The following is a 20,123-nucleotide window of genomic DNA, read 5'->3' as shown; positions in this document are numbered from 1 at the left end:
ACGCCCCCAAGAAACGTGTCGGTCGGGAGCAGTACGGGGCGTCGGGTGGACCAAGAGCGCCGCGGCTCCAGGACGCCTGCGCGGCACCGCCCGCAGAGGGCGGTACGGACCGGTGCCGGGGCGGTGGGCGCAGGAACGCGCGGTCGGCTCCCGGGGCCCGGGAGACCTGGCGTACCCGCTCGTCCCGATCCCTGGAAGTAGGCGCTGCGCCCCGGGAGATGCGGCTCGTCGGGGCGCCCGGCAGCCATCCTGCAGCGGTAGCCACAACCGAGCGCGACGCGGAAGAAGGCAGCTCCACGCTCGCTCCCAGGTTTCCCACCTTTTGTCAGTAAGCCTGGCGTGAAGTAGATGGCTGCCTAGAACGGAGGAGCAGGAGGGGCGGCGCCGATGGAAGAGAGTGGGTCGGGGTCTCTCATAGGCTGCCTTTCTGGAAAATCTAGTTTAAAAAACCCGCCAAAGGGCTGGAGGTAAGCCCTGAGCTTAAAACACGAATTACAGCGCCTACTGCGCTCAGCCTTCACGCACACCGTGGCCCCCAACCTCGCGGAACGGTTTGCACCTTGCCTACCATAGTAGGCTAGAAAATAGTGTTGTTTCTCTTTAAAATAAAGGGAGGGCTAAGGAATGGTGTGTATAAAGGCGTGACATGAGGAGCTTCCCTGGTGGCTCAGATGGTAAAGAATCTGCCTGCAATGCAGGAGACTCCAGTTCCATCCCTGGGTCGGGAATATTCCCCTGGAGAAGGAAATAGCAACCCACTCCAGCATTCTTTCATGGACAGAGAAAGCTGGTGGGCTGCAGTCCGTGGGATTGCAGAGTTGGACACGACTGAGCGACTAACATACACACATAGTGAGGAAACCCGAGCAGAGGAAGAAATGCACACGAGCGTCCCACAGCCTGGAGTGCCCTGGCTCTGCTGGAGTCCAGCAGGGATGCTGACAGGTCCCCAGAGCTGAGGGTGCCTAGAGCTGCGCCTGCCCAGGCCCAGAGGACCTTGTGCCACAAACAGTCCTGGTCACAGAGCCAACAGCCTCAGAAACAACCTCTCCAGGGTTCCCTGGTCAGTGCTGAGTAAGTCATTACCACTGATTTCCCCAATTCTCAGGAGGAGGAGGGAGGGAGAAAATCCAGAGTTTAATAAACAAGCCCGTGTTTTCCTCTCAGGAAATGTAAAGATGCTTTCCCCCCCTCTCGCACGTATATACACATTTGCACAAGAGAACACTGGAATGGTTGTCATTAAACCTTTAATTACATAATCTGTTTTCAACAATCATGTTCAAAGTGGAGATTTTGCAGAGGTGCTGGAGTTGGCAGGTGGCCACCACAGCTGCTCGGCCTTCACCCCTTCACCAAATGCCCTCTGCCGGCTGAGGGAAAAATTCCTCCAGGCCCCTTTGTCCTACAAAGTCAGAGAGCGATGGCCCTCAAGAATATGGCAGCAACAAGTTGCGGAGAGAGGCCAGCTGGCAGGTTTCACCCAGAGATGAGCCTTGAGGATCAACCCAGGCCAGAGAATTGGGTTCCCAAGAGCCCTCGGGCTTCCAACTCCTAGGCCTTTGGGTCCAGGTGGAGGGAGCCCTCCAGCTGCCGAAGCCTCTCACTCATACTCAGGTCAGGCAGGGAGGGCCTGAAGCCAGGCAGCTCCTGTCCACCTCCTTCCTGCCAGGAGAGACCCGTGTACAGAGCTGACAGTGAAGCACCTGCTCCGGCTGACTGCATTCCCATTTCCACATGCCCATCCATGACTCATCCACGGGTGTCCCTATTCCCACACAGTCCCCAGGGCTCCGGGGAGCAAGCGGCTCACAGTTTACAGGTAGCCTGAGCCACTTTGGAATTGGTTCTTCTGTTGAGGGCTTGACAGATGAAGGCCCCGGCTGCCAGGAGCTTTTGGAGGTTCACACCCTTTGAGAAACAAGTCAGAGGATGCAGTTAAGTCACAACCTGCCCTCAACACCCAGGGAAACACCTGACTGGATAGAAAACCATGATGCTGAAAAAGTGAAGACAACCATGCTCTTGTTCCTCTGATGGTGGGACACCAGTTGTCTGTGAGGTGGTGTCCTCCTGGCATGTGGGGTTCCCCTCTGACGGCCCTCAGTGTGTGACATGGTTTGAGGTGCTGCCACCCCGGAAGGGAGCTCAGTAGTCCTGTTCGGTACTCCAGGGTCTAGCACAGGCCAGGCCCACAGTGGTCAAACACTACGTATGAAGTAAGGGTCATGAGGCAGAGAAGTAGGGGTAAAAAGGCCACACTGAAAACCTCTTCATATTAATAACAAGCTCCTATTTACTGCTGTGTACTATTTGCTTAGCTCTGGGCTACATTGTCTTTCTTATCCTATGAGATAGGTGCTATTATTTATTCCCATTTCTTAGGCCCAAAGTGCTGAAGTAAATCTGTCAGGTCACACAGCCTGTGAGTGGCTGGACTAGGTTTTAAATCCAGTCCTGTCTGATTTCAAAGCACAGATGCTGTAGTGCTTCCAGCCCACACTGCGGGCCCTCACTGACTCTGGCAGAGCCCTGGTGGTGGGGGAGAGGGCGCGCAATTCTATTGCCCTCATTTTTTCCAAAGGCGAAAACAAAGGTCCAGAGAGAACTGACTCATTTCAGGCCGTGGCCTTGCCCCTTCCAGGGCTCTTTCCTTGCACCCTGGTGCCGCCTCGGATGGAACTCTCTGACCCACACCAAGGGCCTGGCCTTCTCATAGCCCCCATCGACCACACTCTGTTATCTCAAATCATATGACAGAAAGGCGCTCATCCCTTGGCACCCTTCCCCTCTTAACTGCACCACCAGCACCACAGAAACCCCGAACCCAACCAGCAGCTCTGGCTTCAGGCAGAGCTCCGGTCAGTTCGCGGCCATCACCACCAGGGGGCAGGCGGGCTTACCGTGTGAATGCCCAGGCCGGCCAGCATGTAGACCAGGTCCTCGGTGGCCAAGTTTCCCGACGCCCCCTGTGCATAGGGACAGCCTCCCAGTCCTGCCACGGAAGAGTCCACCACACTCACTCCCATCTGAAAACAAGGATGGCGGAACGTGGCTGTCACCGTGGGGGGCCAGAGCCTACCAAGCCGGTCCTGGTAAACCTCCCTCTCAGTGAAATTCCACTCAAATTAATCACTCCTTCAGTTTAGGAAAATCCCACTGAGAGAAACTGTTCTTTTTGGTTCCTAAAACAGTGTGAGTCTTTTATGCTACACTGTTTCCTCTGCCGGGAATCTCTCCTCCTTCCTTTCATGGTTGACTCCTCAACTTCTTCTCAGCCTAAAAGCCGCCTCCTCCGAGAGGCCCTTCCTGATCGCTCACCTAAAGTGACCCCTCCCAACTGTTGAGGTTTCAGACCCCTGTTGTTTTACTGTGCCCGTTGACCACCCCCTCTCCTGGACCCCCCGTCCGGCCTCTGACCCCAAGGTCGCTTCTCTGGATTGATCCCACTTCTCCCGATCAGTGGCTCCCACTTTCCTAGATGACTGTTTCATTTTCTCTCTCCTTAAGCCTCAACTCTGAGAAAAGAAGACCCAGGAAGTCATAGAATCATCTGGCTTAAAGACATGAGCCTCAAGGAGGTAACGTGAGAGATAAAAATGGGTAAAAAAGGGCAACCCAGGGTTGCTCTACTAACCTAAACACTACGCTAGACTTCCTGCAGCAAGGCAGTCTGTGGTCAGACACCCAGAACTTCCTTTTTAAGGGACTGCTGGGCCATGGGACCCTCATTCTGGGCCAACCCACAAGAAGCTAACCTCAAGAGAAACTCAACCTGAGGCCTTGGTCCAGTCTCTGGGCAAACAGCATCAAAGGCTCTCTCTGCAGTGACCTGTGCCTGCCCCCCTCCCTCGTGCCTGCTCCCCCCACCCCCACTGGTGCACGCATGCGCGCTCACAGCCCTGCATGCCGTGGTGGGACCAGGGCACCCCAGTCCTCCTGACCCCGCCTTAGTCTTGTTTACAATGCAGTGCTGCCTGGTCACCTTTCCACTTCCCTTTTTCAACTCCGCAGCTTCATGTCCTTAAAGCCTCGCTGAGGCCTTCTCTGGCGAATCCTCTCTGCCCACCCCCACCCCCACCCCCAGCTGGGATGGGGACGTTCCTCAGTCCCCATGACAGTGTCACAGTGCATTAGGATTATCACCTAACTCTCCACTGTCTCTCCTGACAGACAGATGCAGGCACTTTCAAGGCAGGATGGCATGTCCGTGTCCACTGTGGCCAGCCCAGGGCCTGGCACACAAGTGTGGGCACACAGTGAAAGCTTGGTGAAAGAATAAATGGAACACAGCTCTCCTGCCGCCATGCCCTTTGGGAGAACCTTTATCCGAGGACATGCCGTGATTACCTGCAGGGCCATCAAGGTGTTGGCCAGGGCCTGGCCGTAGGTGTCATGGCAATGGACGGCCAGGGCTGTCACTGGGACCTCTTGCAGGACAGCGGACAGCATGTCCTTCATGGCCCCAGGGGTGCCCACGCCGATGGTGTCCCCCAGGGAGATCTCATAGCAGCCCATGGAGTACAGCTTCTTGGTGACCTGGGGAGACAAGCAGGCTCTTGGAGGACCCCGGATTCCTCAAGCCGGGGTCCCTGGCCTACGCGGAACACCTCCTTGTCCGAGGCACTAAGCTCCTCTTGGACCAGAGACTCCTTACAACTGACTCGGTGAGTGGGACTGATACTCCTCACTCTGCTCACTGGGAGACAGCCCTGAGCAGCGCTGCCATCGGTGCAGGCCCTGGGCTCTAACCCCCGTGGCTTTCCTCCGAGGGTCTCAAACTCCAGCCAGTCCTTCCCTTACCACCTTCACACGCGGCATCAGACCCGGGGCAGGAATCAGGAGAACTGATTCCCTTCACGTGGCTCTATCCTTGGTAAGAAGATGTGTGAAGTCAGGGGCCTGAAGTGCTAGTTTTGTGAGAAGGACCTGGCTATGAAAAATTCAGAAGCCCATCCATAAACCGCTGCTGCTAAGTTGCTTCAGTCGTGTCCGACTCTGTGCAACCCCATAGACGGCAGCCTACCAGGCTCCCCCGTCCCTGGGATTCTCCAGGCAAGAACACTGGAGTGGGGTGCTATTGCCTTCTCTGCCATAAACCGCTAATGTCATGGCAAAACCAGACCGGGATCTGCTCCACGAGGAGATGCTGCCCTACGCTGCTCTGGGGAGAAGGGGGAGGAAGGATGTGGCAGGGCCGAGGACCGAAACGATACTCGATACTCAACGACGATGGTCTGCAGGATCAAGGAAACGGTGGGCCCCCTCCTCCACTGTCAGTGCAGACAGAGTGACAAGGAGCCCGTGGCAGCCAGTGGGCGGGAGATGATGCAGCAAAAGCGGCAGGCAGCGGAGTGATGTGATGCCGAAGTAATGCCCCAGTCCTGCTGCTCACTGGCTGGGGGACCCTGGCAGTGGACCTCACTTTCCTGAGCTTCAATCTCTGTTCCTGAAAAAGGAGGACGAGCCTTTGGGGAGGACTGGGCGAACAGGAGGCTGAGGTCTGGACTGCAGCGGCCACTCTCAGGAGGCAGTGGCTACTGTTAACCATTGCTCATTTCTGGCTGCTACCTGGTGTGCAGGAAGAGCAGGAGGGCTTTGGAGGCAAACAGACAGGGGCTGAGACCTGCTTTCTCCTTATGCAACCTGCATGGCAAGTCATGCATGGCAAGTCAGTCAGTGCCAGTTTCCTTAACTGTAAAATGGAATAACAACTCCAGATGTGCAGGGTGATTTGTTTTGGCCGCTCTGTGCCGCATGCAGGATCTTAGTTCCCTAACCAGGGCTCGAACACCGGGCCCGTGGCATTGAGAGCATGGAGTTCTAACCAGGGAATTTCCTGCGGGGTGGCTTTGAGGACAAGATGACACAAGCTCGGGTTGCTCGAACTTCATTTCCCACCCTGTGTTCTTCTCAGTTCAGTTGCTCAGTCGTGTCCAACTCTTTGCAAACCCCATGGACTGCAGCACGCCAGGCCTCCCTGTCCATCACCAACTCTCAGAGTTTACTCAAACTCATGTTCATCAAGTCAGTGATGCCATCCAACCATCTCATCCTCTGTCATCCTCTTCTCCTCCCACCTTCAATCTTTCCCAGCATCAGGGTCTTTTCCATTGAGTCAGTTCTTTGCATCAGGTGGCCAAAGTATTGGAGTTTCAGCGTCAGCATCAGTCCTTCCAGTGAATATTCAGGACTGATTTCCTTTAGGATGGACTGGTTGGATCTCCTTGCAGTCCAAGGGACTCTCAAGAGTCTTCTCCAACACCACAGTTCAAAAGCATCAATCTTCGGCGCTCAGCTTTCTTTATAGTCCAACTCACATCCATACATGACTACTGGAAGAACCATAGCTTTGACTAGACGGACTTTTGTTGGCAAAGTAATGTCTCTGCTTTTTAATATGCTATCTAGGATGGTCACAACTTTTCTTTCAAGGAGCAAGCATCTTTTAATTTCATGGCTGCAGTCACCATCTGCAGTGATTTTGGAGCCCAAAAAAATAAAGTCTCTCACTGTTTCCATTGTTTCCCCATCTATTTGCCATAAAGTGATGGGACTGGATGCCATGATCTTAGTTTTTTCAATGTTGAGCTTTGGGCCAACTTTTTCACTCTCCTCTTTCACTTTTATCAAGAGGCTCTTTAGTTCATCTTAGCTTTCTGCCATAGGGTAGTATCATCTGCATATCTGAGGTTACTGATATTTCTCCTGGCAATCTTGATTCCAGCCTGTGCTTCATCCACCAGCATTTCGCATGATGTACTCTGCATATAAGTTAAATAAGCAGGGTGACAATATACAGCCTGGACATACTCCTTTCCCTATTTGGAACCAGTCTGTTTTTCCATGTCCAGTTCTAACAGTTGCTTCTTGACCTGCATATAGATTTCTCAGGAGGCAGGTCAGGTGGTCTGGTATTCCCATCTCTTTAAGAATTTTCTACAGTTTGTGGTGATCCACACAGTCAAAGGCTTTGGCATAGTCAATAAAACAGAAGTAGCTGTTTTTCTGGAATTCTCTTGCTTTTTTGATGAGCCAATGCATGTTGGCAATTTGATCTCTGGTTCCTCTGCCTTTTCTAAAACCAGCTTGAACATGTGGAAGTTCACGGTTCATGTACTGTTGAAGCCTGGCTGGGAGAATTTTGAACATTACTTTGCTAGCGTGTGAGATGAGTGCAATTGTGCTGAAGTTTGAGCATTCTTTGGCATTGCCTTTCTTTGGGATTAGAATGAAAACTGACCTTTTCCAGTCCTGTGGCCACTGCTGAGTTTTCCAAATTTGCTGACATATTGAGTGCAGCACTTTCACGGCATCATCTTTTAGGATTTGAAATAGCTCAATTCCGTCACCTCCACTAGCTTTGTTAGTGGTGATGCTTCCTAAGGCCCAATTGACTTCGCATTCCAGGATGTCTCCCCAACCACAAGAAGGAAGCCCTCTGCAGAGGATCCTCACCTCAGTCATCACCTTCCACCGACCAGACTGGAAACTGAGTCAGAGGCTTCTGCTCTGGGATAGAGGGCAGGGGCTTCAGAGGCTCCCTGCCAGGCTAGGAGGTGGCCCCCCACTGGGGTGAGTGCAGGGCTGTGCTCTCAGAGGGTCTTAACGAAGGAGCTGAGTGAACAAATGAAATGAGTGACCCACCAGGAAAGGGTGGCGAGAGTAACCTCACCACTCAGGGGCAGGCATGGAAGCCAACCCTCGTAACCCTCCCGCTTCTCCCCCTGCCAGACACACACACACAGACCTCAGCGACTTTAGCCGGGGAGATCTTCCCTTCGTAGGGACATCCAAGCACACAGGAGACATACCTGTGGGAAAATGGAGGAATGGTATCAGTGCACCTGGGCTCTCTGGCTAACAGGGCTGGGGCAGGGTGGCTGTTTGAGGCACAGCCCTGGTTAGCCCCACCCAAGCCTGAGGCCAGGCAGGAGGCCCAGGGCCCGGGGCAAAGGGTAAGTCCATGCTAGTGAGCCAGACGATGGCGCCAGACGCAGGCAGTGCCGCTCAGCACCAGGAGTGGGCAGTGCAGCGCCACGCGGGGAAGGGAAGAAGCCAACGGGCCTGCGGGTGAGGAGGCTGATGATGCCTGGGTCTCAGGAGACGCAGCCAGAGACCAGGCACGGGGACAGAGAAGCTAGAAAGGCTCTACGAGCAGCCAGCTGACTGCACAGGGCGAGGAGAGAACGTGGGTCCAGGTGGGGCTCCCCTCAGGAGAGGACCAAGGGTGCATGAAACCAAAGCGGGCACAAGAAAGCTGGGCCGGCCTGAGGCCCAAGGGGTCAGCAGCTCCGGTGAGCTGCCAGGGGGCTCATACACTCATTTATTCAACCGATGTTTACTGAGCTGCCCATGGTGTGCCAGGCACTGGAGAAGTGCAGTGGGCAAGGCTGAGAAGGTCCCCGCCACAGAGCTTAAGGTTTCAAGTTAGGGAGACAGATGATAAATCAGTGATCTAGTAGGAGAAGGAGGTAATCTCAGAAAGTGATGTGCCATGAAGGAGAGACAAGGGAAGGGTGGCAGGAGCACCCAGAGGAGGCCAACAGCAGCTAGGATGGCCCAGGAAGACCTCTGTGAGGAAGCGGCACTGGAGCTGAGATGGGGGAAGAGCCACGTTCCAGGCAAAGAACCAATGCAGAGGCCCCAACATGGAAGAGCTGTTTAGTCGCTCAGTTGTGTCTGACTCTTCGCGACCCCATGGACTGTAGCCCGCCAGGCTCCTCTGTCCATGGGATTCTCCAAGCAAGAATACTGGAGTGGGTTGCCATTTCCTTCTCCAGGGCATCTTCCCAACCCAGAGACGGAACCTGCAGCTCCTGCATTGGCAGGCAGATTCTTTACTACTGAGCCACCAGGGAAATCAGATTTAAGAGTAGGTGTGTGCAAAACATACAACAAAGGACAGAAAAACTGAGGTGTGGGGAGCAAGGGGCAAAGAGGTACAACAGGGGGTTTGGAGAGGAGGCCACCGGCCTGATCTTAGGGTCTTGTTGAGTTGTGGTGAGGAGTCTGGATCTTGAGTGTAGACGGCTTCTGAGCCCACTCATCCCACTGAGGCAGAGGCTCCATTAAAATCTTTTAGAGTCTAGCAAACAGTGCTGCATATTAAGAGGCAGAATAAATGTTTGCTGGATAAATAATTTCAGACTCAAGTAACTCAGTGTATTTTGCCTTAATTCTCCTTACTCTCCAGTCACTGCTGAGCATGGAAAAGCTAAAAGAAATGCTGAGGAAAGAGCACAGGCTTGGGAGTCAGGCAGACCTGACACGTCCTTGCTTTCCCATCCATCCATCCACCTATCGGTTTCTGAGCACCTACTATGTGCTAGGCCCAGAGCTGGGAGGCAGCACACACCAGGGACTGACGGAGATGTGGGCTCTGCCTTCACAGAGCACAGAGTCTAATGGGAGGCGGGAGGCAGCGGAGAATGTAACAAGCGGGTAAGTACTAGGTCAGAGGATGTCCGGGGGACTCTGGGAGCCCAGAGGAGGGGCACCAACTCCACCTGAGGGAAGAGAAGAAAGCGTCTTAGAGAAACTGTCACCAGGAGAGGGCCTGAAGATGAGCAGGAGTGAGCCCTGACAAGCAGGACGTAGAAGGAAGGGTGGTCTGAGTCTACGGAAAGCACGTGCAAGGGCCCAGGGGCAGGAGAGAACTGGCCCATGTGACAAACGGAAAGAAGTTCCCACTGGCTGAATGCAGTGTGCAGAGGAAATGGGGCCGGAGGGGAGACATGAGCTGCAGAGAGTGGCAGGGGCTGAACTGTGCAGGGGCTTGTAAACCAGCTGAACAGTCTGGAGTTGACAGCACTGACAGACTTTCAACCAGGCAGTGATGTGATCGGATGCGAACTCTGGCTGCAGTTGGTTGTGACCTTACAGCAGACTCTTCATCCTGCTGAAGCCTCAGTTTCATCATCTGGAAGCGGGGCGAGCGCCCGCCATGCTGGGTGACTGAGAGGCTACCATCAGATGATACGTGGACAACGCCTGGCACTACTGCCATTAAGATGGGATGCTGGAGACACCTCAGAGGCCGAGGGGATTCCTCAGGGATGTGTGATGAGCTGGCGATGGAGCCAGGGTTACACTGACCTCCACAAGCCCTGTTTAGGACCTTGTCCTGCTAGATTCATGGGGTGAAAGGATCCAAAAATCAGGTTTGGAGAAAGCACTTGGCAGGATTTCTTCTGACCCCGTTTACTTGGGAAAAGACGGCTGGGTGTGGAGCTCTGGCTCCCTGCACCCAGGATAAGGAGCCTGTGAGGGAGGTCATTGGAGTCAGACGCTGGCCTTGTTCCAGAATGCTCTGAGGAAAGGAGAGGCAGTGTGGCCAGACTCACCCCCGCACAGAGATACTGGCTGCCTGAGCTGCCTTCAAGATTTCGTCAAACCGCTGCAAACTCTCATCTATGGAGCAGTTGATGTTCTTCTTGGTGAAGAGCTCAGAGGCGGCTCCAAAGATGGCCACTTCCTTGGCTCCGGCAGCAACCTGCCAACAGCCAGGTGAATTCCTTTCAGCATTTTTCTCTTGAAGGAATACCCACCCAGAGTGAATTTTATGACATATGAGTACTACTGTAAGTGGAATTGTGTCCCTCTAACCCCCAGTACTATCCTGGAAAAGGTCAATCCTCAACCCAATTCCCCAAAAGGGTAGTACTAAAAGAATGTGTTAACCACTGGACCAGTCTGACCTGTCTCGAGAAACCTGTATGCAGGTCAGGAAGCAACAGTTACAACTGGACATGGAACAACAGACTGGTTCCAAATAGGAAAAAGAGTACGTCAAGGCTGTATATTTTCACCCTGCTTATTTAACTTATATGCAGAGTACATCATGAGAAACGCTGGGCTGGAGGAAACACAAGCTGGAATCAAGATTGCCGGGAGAAATATCAATAACCTCAGATATGCGGATGACACCACCCTTATGGCAGAAAGTGAAGAAGAACTAAAGAGCCTCTTGATGAAAGTGAAAAAGGAGAGTGAAAAAGTTGGCTTGAAGCTCAACGTTCAGAAAACTAAGATCATGGCATCTGGTCCCATCACTTCATGGGAAATAGATGGGGAAACAGTGGAAACAGTGTCAGACTTCATTTTTTGGGGCTCCAAAATCACTGCTGATGGTGATTGCAGCCATGAAATTAAAAGACACTTACTCCTTGGAAGGAAGGTTATGGCCAACCTAGATAGCATATTTAAAAGCAGAGACATTACTTTGCCAACAAAAGTCCGTCTAGTTAAGGCTATGGTTTTTCCAGTGGTCATGTATGGATGTGAGAGTTGGACGGTGAAGAAAGCTGAGCGCCGCAGAATTGATGCTTTTGAACTGTGGTGTTAGAGAAGACTCTTGAGGGTCCCTTGGACTGCAAGGAGATCCAATCAATCCATCCTGAAGGAGATCAACCCTGGGTGTTCATTGGAAGGACTGATGTTGAAGCTGAAACTCCAATACTTTGGCCACCTCATGTGAAGAGTCGACTCACTGGAAAAGACCCTAATGCTGGGTAGGATTGGGGGCAAGAGGAGAAGGGGATGACAGAGGATGAGATGGTTGGATGGCATCACTGACTCAATGGACATGGGTTTGGGTAGACTCTGGCAGTTGGTGATGGACAGAGAGGCCTGGTGTGCTCCAATTCATGGGGTCACAAAGAGTTGGACACGACTGAGCAACTGAACTGAACCACTGGACAACTGCACTCATCTTCCATGCAAGGAAGGTCATGCTTAAAATCTTAAGACAGGCAGGAGAAACATCAATAACTTCAGTTATGTGGATGATACCACTCTAATGGCAGAAAGTGAAAAGGAACTAAAGAGCGTCTTGATGAGCATGAAGGAAGGAGAGTGAAAGAGCCGGCTTAAAACTAAATTAAAAAAAAAATTAAGATCATGGCATCCAGCCCCATTACTTCATGGCAAATAGAAGGGGAAAAGGTGGAAACAGTGACAGATTTCCTCTTCTTGGGCTCTAAGATCACTGCGGATGGTGACTGCAGCCATGAAGGCAGAAGACGATTGCTTCTTGGCAGGAAAGTGATGATAAACCTAGACAGTGTGCTCAAAAGCAGAGACATTATTCTGCCAACAGAGGTCCGTATAGTCAAGGCTGTGGTCCTCCCAGTGGTCATGGACAGATGTGAGAGCTGGACTATAAAGAAGGCAGAACGCCAAACAATTGATGCCTTCAAACTGTGGTGCTGGAGAAGACTCCCGAAAGTTCCTTGGACTGTTGTTTGAGATCAAACTGGTTTGAGATCAAACCAGTCAATCTTAAGGGAGATCAACCCTGAATATTCACTGGAAGGACTGATGCTGGAGGTGAAACTCCAGTATTTTGGTCACCTGATGTGAACAGACAACTCATTGGAAAAGTCCCTGATGCTGGGAAAGATTGAGGGCAGAAGGAGAAGAGGGCATCAGAAGATGAGATGGCTGGATGGCATCACTGATGCAACAGACATGGAACTTGGGCAAACTCCAGAAGATGGTGAGGGACAGGGAGGCCTGGTGTGCTGCAGTCCATGGGGTCGCAAAGAGTTGGACACGACTGGGTGACTGAACAACAACAACCCCCAGTACCTCAGAATGTGACCCTGTTTGATAGTAGGATCACTGTAGATAGATGTACAGAGTTAAGATGAAGTCATATTGGTCTCCACTCCATAATAAGAAGGCACCCGTGTGAAGACAGAGGAAAGGCTGGCAAAGGTGGAGGCAGATACTGAAGTGATGCACCCACAGGCTGAGGAACACCGAGGACTGCTGATCCTCACCAGAAACTAGCAGAGAGGCAGGGAAAGCTGCCCTCTCAGGGCCCTCGGAAGGAACCTACTGCCACCGTGTGTAGACTTCTAGCCTGCTAACTGGGAGAGAGAACGTTTCTGTTCTTTCACTGCGTTTTCGGTATTGTGTAATGGCAGCCGTAGGAAATTAATACAGTGAATCATAGCCCAATAACAAAGAAGCCTTGGCCTTCCCCCAAAGACCCACACTGCTGCTGCCGGCGCCACCCTGGAAGTCCCTTTTGGCCTAAATTCAGAATCAACATCTCCAATGACGTTCTCATTTGAAATGATAAAGAAGTTGGTAGATACTAGCAACGACCTCGAAGTCTTGTGGAGAGCTTGCTTACCTCTAAAGAGGAGATGGGCGACAGGAAGAAGAGCAAACACTTATTAAGCACTCACCTTCAACCAGGCTCTTGCTAAGCAATTTATGTGCATCCTGTCCTCTGAAATCCTCACAATGGTAGGTACTACCATTATCCTTACTTCATGGGCAGAACCTGAGGCTCAAAGAGGTTTAGCAGCTTGTCAAATCAGAGAGCTGAGACTGGCGGGGCCAGGACGGCCCCAGGGTCTGTCTGATGGTGTCCACCACTGCTGGGACAAGTCATTTGGACAGAATCCTGGGACAGAGACTGAGGCCCAGGGACAAGACGGGCCCATGTCGTCCATCTCATTTCAGGGGCACTCCCCAACCAAAAATGAGTCTCTTACCGCTGCCTGGAAGCCTTTGAAGTTTGGGGTCAGGACTGGGTAGTTGATGCCAGGAAATTTCTGGATTCCCTTCAAGACTTCAGCATGGTCAGCCATCTGGGAGCCAAAGGAGATATTGCCAACTCACCACCAAGGGGGCAGAGAGCTCGGGTAGAGAAAGCCTTTTTAGCACAAAAGCTCTGTTCTCCAGGACCCTTAGAAGAAAGAGGCCTTTTGCAGAGCTGAGTCTCCCCAAGGCTTTCACTACTTGTTTGATGGCTGATGAGCCAGAAGGCTCCCTGGCATGGGTGAGAACCCCAGTTTCTCCACGTGGCTAACACTGTCGACTCTACATGAGCAGCGACAGCAGCAATGATACTTCTAGCCACTCGTTGAGAACGTGCTCCAAGCCTGACTCTGGGCTCAGCTCTCTGTCACCCAACACTCAGCTAGACCAGGATCTCTCTTCCCACTTGACTGTCTCTGTGACGCACGAGTTGTCTGTCTTCCCCTTTCGACAAACACAGAAGCCACATCTCTAGACGGGCCTAGAGATTCTAGACTTCTAGAGCCAGAGACGTCACCTTGAACCTGGGGAAGGGAAGGCCTCACCAGGCAAGGCGGGGCACAGCCAAGACCGAGTCTTCCTCCCAGGTCACACTCCTTTGCTGCACATGTTACTATGAAGCACTGAGAGCTCGTAAAAGCGGAGACCTGCAAACCTACATTCCTGACCTCCACTTACTTCCAATGCATCTGAGATAGGCCAGGCTGGGGCTCACCTGGGGAACCCATTTGGGAGACACGAAGCTGGTGGCTTCTACGACAGGGAGTCCTGCTTCGGAAAGCATGTCTATTAGCTTGATTTTCACTGGAGTAGGTACAATATTCTGTAGTGCAGAGAGAAAACACCAGAAAAAGATAGGCTGGCCAAGTCAGTCATGAAATGGTCTCAGAATGCAGTTAGTTCAAAGCTTTTTCTACAGCACCCACGTCACTATCTCAACTTTCAGACACTAACCTGAATTCACACGTAATCCTGACAATAGGTGCAGTACAGGCTTGTCTTCCAGTTCTACAGACAGCATTTTGCAGTGGAAGCAGTTTCTCACTTGAAAAGGAGTTAATACTTACAATGGAAACAATGTTTGCCCATCATACAGGCTTTTAAACTAAAGCTTTGTTACTTTATGATCCCATCAAAAACAGACTGAGACCAATGAGCCATGGCCTGGAAGGGCAGCGATGACTAACTCTCTGGGTCCTATGAGACGTGGCCTCCAACGGGCCACACCCTCCTCCTTCCGTCTCTCAGCGGGCACAGGGTCTCATCCTCACCTGCTCCATTACTTCTTTCTTTCCCTCTCACGCCGTGTCTAGCTGCTCACCAGACTCTGTGGATTTCTATTTCCAAATCTACCATCATCATCCCATGTATATTATGCCATGGTCTTCCTCCACCAATTCATCCTACACCGGAATCCTTCTAAAACACAGTCTCCATTATCTCACTCTCCTGCTCAAAAGCTTCCCCTGGCTGCCTAGTACTTACAAGATTGGGTCCAAAATCCTAAAACTCCCAAGTCCTTCTCACCAGGCCCTTCCACCCCCAATTTCTCTTCTGCTGCTTTAATTTAATCCATTTCATAAGTAACTTTTGAGAGCTCACCCTATTCCAAGGAATGTGCTAGGAGCTACCGATATAGTGGTGAGCAGAACAGACACAATCCTGCCCTCAGAGAGCTTACAACTTACTTTTACAACCAACATTCACTATTAAAGGTAGGCTAAGTATGCTTTAAACTTCTTTTAAGGTTTTTTTTTTCTAACTGAAAAAATAATTAACACGTGATTATTTCAGAAAAACACACCAAAAACAAAAGAAAACCACCCTAACACCTGCCAGAGATAACACTCTTAATACCCTGGTATGTAACTTTTTAGATCTGTGCAGTCCAGTATATTAGACATGAGCCATATGTGGTTATTTAAATTTAAACTAACTGAAACTACATTTAAAAAATTCAATTCCCCAGCCATACAAGCCACAATTCAAGTGCTTAACAGCCGCATGTATCTAGTGGCTACTGTATGGGACAGCTCACGTCTAGAACATTTCCATCTTCACAGAAAGTTCTATCACACAGCACTGTTCTAAGATCCGTTTCTCGGAAGATGCTTCCACACATACACAAACTTTTTTGTTTATATATAAGATTAAATGTATATTAATATATAAATCTGTATGTAATTATATATATACACATAGTATTTTATAATCTTACATCACTTAATATACTCATATATCATTAACAGCTTCACAGTATTCCATTTTATGAAGTCACTAATGTATCTGATCTAATTTTCCTCATACTGAACATGTTGGTTATTTGCAACTGTCCTGCTGTTACACCAGGGTTGTAACGGATATCCCCAAGTTACATCTCTGCAGGTGACCTTCACAACTTCCTCTGGACAAACCCCTGATGTGTCACTGCTGGATCAGGCACGCCCTCACCTTTCCTCTGCACTTCTGTAGCACTTACCACCCACCCCGCCCACAGGGCCTTGACATGGACCCAGGGTCACAACACTTGGGGCTGAACTGTCACAGGTGCCTGCCTGGCCTCCCGGATGGGCCCAAAGTCAGATGTAGCTCTGCCCCCAAGACGTGGAACTCCCAATACCTGTAAAAACTCTTTTGGCTGATTTCCATCTTTACCTTTTCATTTTGTAGTCCGTCTCGAGGACCAACTTCCACGATTTTCACTTGCTTTGGGAAAGTACCCACAGATGAGGTGCTGACCTTTGGTTTAAAAGAGAAAACAAAAAGTAACAGGAAGAGACCGTCACAGTCCCCAGGGGGGCAAACCAGAACAGATGTATCCGTCCTCTCTCTCACTAATACTGAGACTGGGGCAATATTTCTCACCCTTTAATCCACATTTGCTCTGTTTTAGAATCAAGAACAAAAAGACTATTTCACTTAGAAACAGGAACAGAGTAAGTGATTCATGCTCCCGGTACAGGACCATTTCCAACTCCCCTGAAGTCCAACCACCTGACAGCTGAGCATTTAGACTGTTTTTTTAAACAAACCTATTTGCACCTCTCAAACTTAGAAGTCCCCAAACAGCACTGTCTGATTTCTCCTAAAGCCTAGTTTGACTTGAACCTTCCCCGGTGGTGCTGAACCCTCCCAGTGGTAGAGAACCCTGCCAATGCAGGAGACCTAAAAGACGTGGGTTCGATCCCTAGGTCGGGAAGATCTGCTGGAGAAGGAAATGGCAACCCACTCCAGTGTTCTTGCCTGGAGACTCCCATGGACAGAGGAGCCTGGTGAGCTACAGTCCATAGCGTCGCACAGAGTTGGACACAAGTTAAGTGACTTAGCACACACACCTGGGGCACAGCTGCCCCAGAGGAGGCGATTACTAAGTGTGGTGAGGAGTAGTCTTGGACTTTGTGGGGTGGCAGGGATGGAAGAGGCTCTGTTCTCTTATGACCACAGGGTGGGTGGTGATGAGGGGAGTGAGTCTGAGAGGAGATGAAACCTTCAGCATTTGAAGATATTTAAAAAATGGCCTTGGAGTCTCCTCTGTATAAAGTCTGCCCTATATAAAGTCTTCTACAGAAAATCTTCCCCTCCTCACCACCAAGTAATACGAGGTTTTTTTCTCCCTTTCCTCTATTGTTCTTAGTACTACTTGTTACTGTTTAAATTAATTTCATTTCACCAGATTTAATCTGGATAAACATACTGCAGTAGGGCAAGGGGACGGGGTACTGGCAATCTACTTGGTGGTGGTGCTTTAGTCGCTAAGTTGTGTTCGAACTCTTGTGACCCCCGGACTGTAGCCCACCTGGCTTTTCAGTCCATGGGATTCTTCAGGCAAGAGTACTGGAGTGGGTTGCCATTTCCTTCTCCAGAGGATCATCCTGACCCAAGAATCGAATCTGGGTCTCCTACACTGCAGGCAGATTCTTTACTGACTGAGCTATGAGGGAAGACCCTAGCAATCTGCTAAGGATCCCCATTCCCAAAACCCTTAAGGAAGGAAATATTCCTGGCTATCAATCAGCTGGAACTTAATTTGCCCAAACTGGCCTTGGTTTTAGCCAACAAAGCTTCCTAGAGACTAAGGTGACGAACCACTGAATCTCACTAAGTCAACAGGCTAGGTTGGAAGGTCCCTGCAAATTGAATCTCCCTCCAGTAGGGATGTTCAGCCTCTGCCTGTACATTACCCTACAAGGATCCCACTGGAATGTAAGCTCCAAGAGGCAGGAACTCTGTTTTATTAATTGTTATATTTCCAAGGCCCTGAAACCTAACAGGGACTCCAATAAATAACTGGTAAATGTTGTTGAAAGAATGTTAAGCTTGTTTCAAGTTCCTTTTATGAGAATAGAATCAACCTGGTTCCATAATACACTTCTTCATAACAACTCTTCATATACTAATAACAAAACAATTCACATTTATGAAGTGTTTACTATTTTCTAGGCACATATAAGAGCCTTTTACATATTAACCCATATCATCCTCTCAACACCTTATTAGGTAGGAACTATTAAAGTTCCCATTTTAGTATGAGACATATGAAGTCCAAGAAGATTAAGTAATTTTCCCAAGGTCACATGGTTAGCTAGTTAGTGTGGATCTAGAGTGTATGCTCTTAACCCCTAGGCCATGTTATCTCTGCCACCCTCTGTTCCCCCCAGTTTTCTCTTGCCTGGGTTAAGTGTTAGTTGCTTAGTCGTGTCCGACTCTTCGCAACCCTGTGGACTGTAGCCCACCAGGCTCCTCTGTCCATGGAATTCTCCAGGCAAGAATACCGGAGTGGGTTGCCATTCCCCTCTCCAGGGGATCTTTCCAGCCCAGGGATCAAACCCAGGTCTCCCACATTGCAGGCTGATTCTTTATGGTTTGAGCTACCCTGGGTTGCCTGGGTTAAACACCTAGTTAATTCCCTTTGTACAGTTCTGCATGGAAATAATCCCCTCTAACCACACAAATTCTGACCCACAGCCTCCTGAGCTATGGTACCTATATCAACAGCTAATACTGACTAAAGTCCAATGCTAACTTAACAGTCATCAGCACCTCATTTAGTCCCTATATGATGAGGGACTATCATATATCACTCTTCCAACTCCATAGAGGAAGAAATGACCTCAGAAAGACCCCAAACCACACAGCTAGGAAGTGAGGAAGTTTGGACTTAACTGTCTGGTTCTGACATCAAGTCTATGTTAGTAACCCCATGGAGTGCCTACCACTACCATCTCATTACAATAGGAATTTTTTCAAAGCACACTGGCATTTACCATCTCATTTAATTTTCTTAACTTTTTAAGTTGGACTTCAGGGATTTATTAGCAATGAGCAATTGGTGGGGGAGAGTGGTCTAGTAGACACTGAAGTGGCTTTTTGAGAGCCCCCTACCCGCTTCCCCACTGCCAAGACAATGTAATTTTTACCACTACACAGTTTTAACTCCTAAACTCTAAGGCAACAACTGACCTATCACTTGCTAAGAGCTAGAAAAATGTCAAATGCTTTAGTTCCATTTTCCTTAAGCTCCAAACCAACCCTGAAGATTTTTTTTTTACTTCATGTTAAAGGTCAATATGACTGGGATTTAGAGATTTGTCACTCAACCTAAAAAGTAGCTTCAAAACCGCTGGGGCATCACAGCTTGAGCTTTAACCAACACAATGTATTCAACTCTTTACCCAATTAGGTCTCCAACACTTTCCCTCCACTAACTGAGCTTGGGAGAGAAGGGGGAACATCAGGATCGAACTGGCCCAAAGTACAATTCTAAGGGAATCACATCCAGCAACACGCGATCCAAGTCCTGCTCGGCTTGCTGGAACAGCTCCCCAAGCGTCCCCAAACGCAAAAAGAACTAGAAATGGAGACGGACAGAGGGAATGGCCTGTCCCCGACTTTTTCCACTCGAACTGGCAGGGTATTCTTGAGTATTCATGACTTTCATTAAGGAGGAACTTAAAGCAGTCTGAAGCTCTATGATAGAGAGAAAGATGCCAGGGTCACCAAGAAGAACCCTAGCCAGGGAAGCAGGACGCCTGGGATGGCGTTCCACGTCTCCGCGACCCGGGAGAGTCGCTCCCCATCTTTGGGCGTCAGTTTCCCATGCCTCTCAAGGGATCTGGGCGGGCCAGAGAGTGGAGTGTCCAAGACTTCAAAGACCTCCCAACTCCGGCCTAAAGAGCCGTCCGGCTTCGCCTCTCAGAGTGATGGTATTGATTTTTTTTTTTTTAATCTTTTGCTTGCGCAGAACTGCCCGTGGGATCTCAGTTCCCCCACCAAGGATCAGCCCCCTGCACCCTGCATTGGCAACGCAGCCTTAACCCGCTGAACCACCAGGGAAGTCCCAGGCTCTGCCTCTCCGGGAGCAGCCGCTAGGGGCCAAGTCCTAGACCCTGACCCTCACGGAGTCGTCAAGACCGCCCCTGGGCGTGCCGGGGCACTTACAGCCCGGAGGGTCGCCAAGCCCACCAGCCTCCGCGGTAGCGCCTTCCTCACAGTCGCCATCTCCGCCCAGCTTTCACTGCGGCCGCTTCAGCGGAGTCCCACGTGACCACTGACGGCCGGGGGGGCAT

At 50.5% G+C, this 20,123-nt stretch overlaps 1 protein-coding gene and 1 long non-coding RNA gene across 8 annotated transcripts; one reads left to right on the top strand and one right to left on the bottom strand.

The window, feature by feature from the left end:
* The first annotated feature begins 33 nt into the window (after positions 1-33).
* On the top strand, positions 34-7,011 carry LOC145540261 (uncharacterized). The gene is made up of 3 exons (XR_014078232.1): positions 34-467; positions 3,511-3,581; positions 4,174-7,011. It is a non-coding gene; the product is annotated as an uncharacterized LOC145540261 (long non-coding RNA).
* On the bottom strand, positions 1,234-20,073 carry HMGCL (3-hydroxy-3-methylglutaryl-CoA lyase). Of its 7 annotated transcripts, none has more exons than XM_081574468.1 (10): positions 19,992-20,073; positions 16,213-16,291; positions 14,512-14,601; positions 14,273-14,380; positions 13,512-13,607; positions 10,347-10,495; positions 7,751-7,814; positions 4,351-4,539; positions 2,904-3,029; positions 1,234-1,911 (listed from the first exon to the last, which is right to left on the bottom strand). In XM_081574468.1, exons 4-10 carry the CDS (start codon positions 14,339-14,341, stop codon positions 1,810-1,812), a joined length of 795 nt encoding a protein of 264 aa, XP_081430594.1. In that variant the 5' UTR covers positions 14,342-14,380; positions 14,512-14,601; positions 16,213-16,291; positions 19,992-20,073; the 3' UTR covers positions 1,234-1,809. The 7 variants fall into 7 exon arrangements, with proteins under 7 accessions (XP_081430594.1, XP_081430592.1, XP_081430593.1 ...); XM_081574466.1 differs by having other exon boundaries at positions 16,213-16,296; positions 19,996-20,073; XM_081574467.1 differs by lacking the exon at positions 14,512-14,601.
* Between the last annotated feature and the right edge of the window lie 50 nt (positions 20,074-20,123).

Source organism: Giraffa tippelskirchi, chromosome 3, assembly GCF_054371585.1.
Source record: "Giraffa tippelskirchi isolate mGirTip1 chromosome 3, T2T-mGirTip1v1.2.pri, whole genome shotgun sequence".
Lineage (NCBI taxonomy): Eukaryota > Metazoa > Chordata > Mammalia > Artiodactyla > Giraffidae > Giraffa > Giraffa tippelskirchi.
Note: the sequence above shows the minus strand (reverse complement) of the source record. Positions and strands in the feature narration are given on the sequence as shown.

Bases quoted from the DNA above. Each gene is read 5' to 3' on its own strand.
- HMGCL (XM_081574463.1), bottom strand. From the start codon at position 20,055: ATGGCGACTGTGAGGAAGGCGCTACCGCGGAGGCTGGTGGGCTTGGCG. The intron at 13,608-14,272 runs GTGAGCCCCAGC...TTTGGCTCCCAG, and splicing joins CTCCCAAATGGGTTCCCCAG to ATGGCTGACCATGCTGAAGT. The intron at 7,815-10,346 runs GTGAGTCTGGCC...ATTTTCCCACAG, and splicing joins GCCAGTATCTCTGTGCGGGG to GTATGTCTCCTGTGTGCTTG.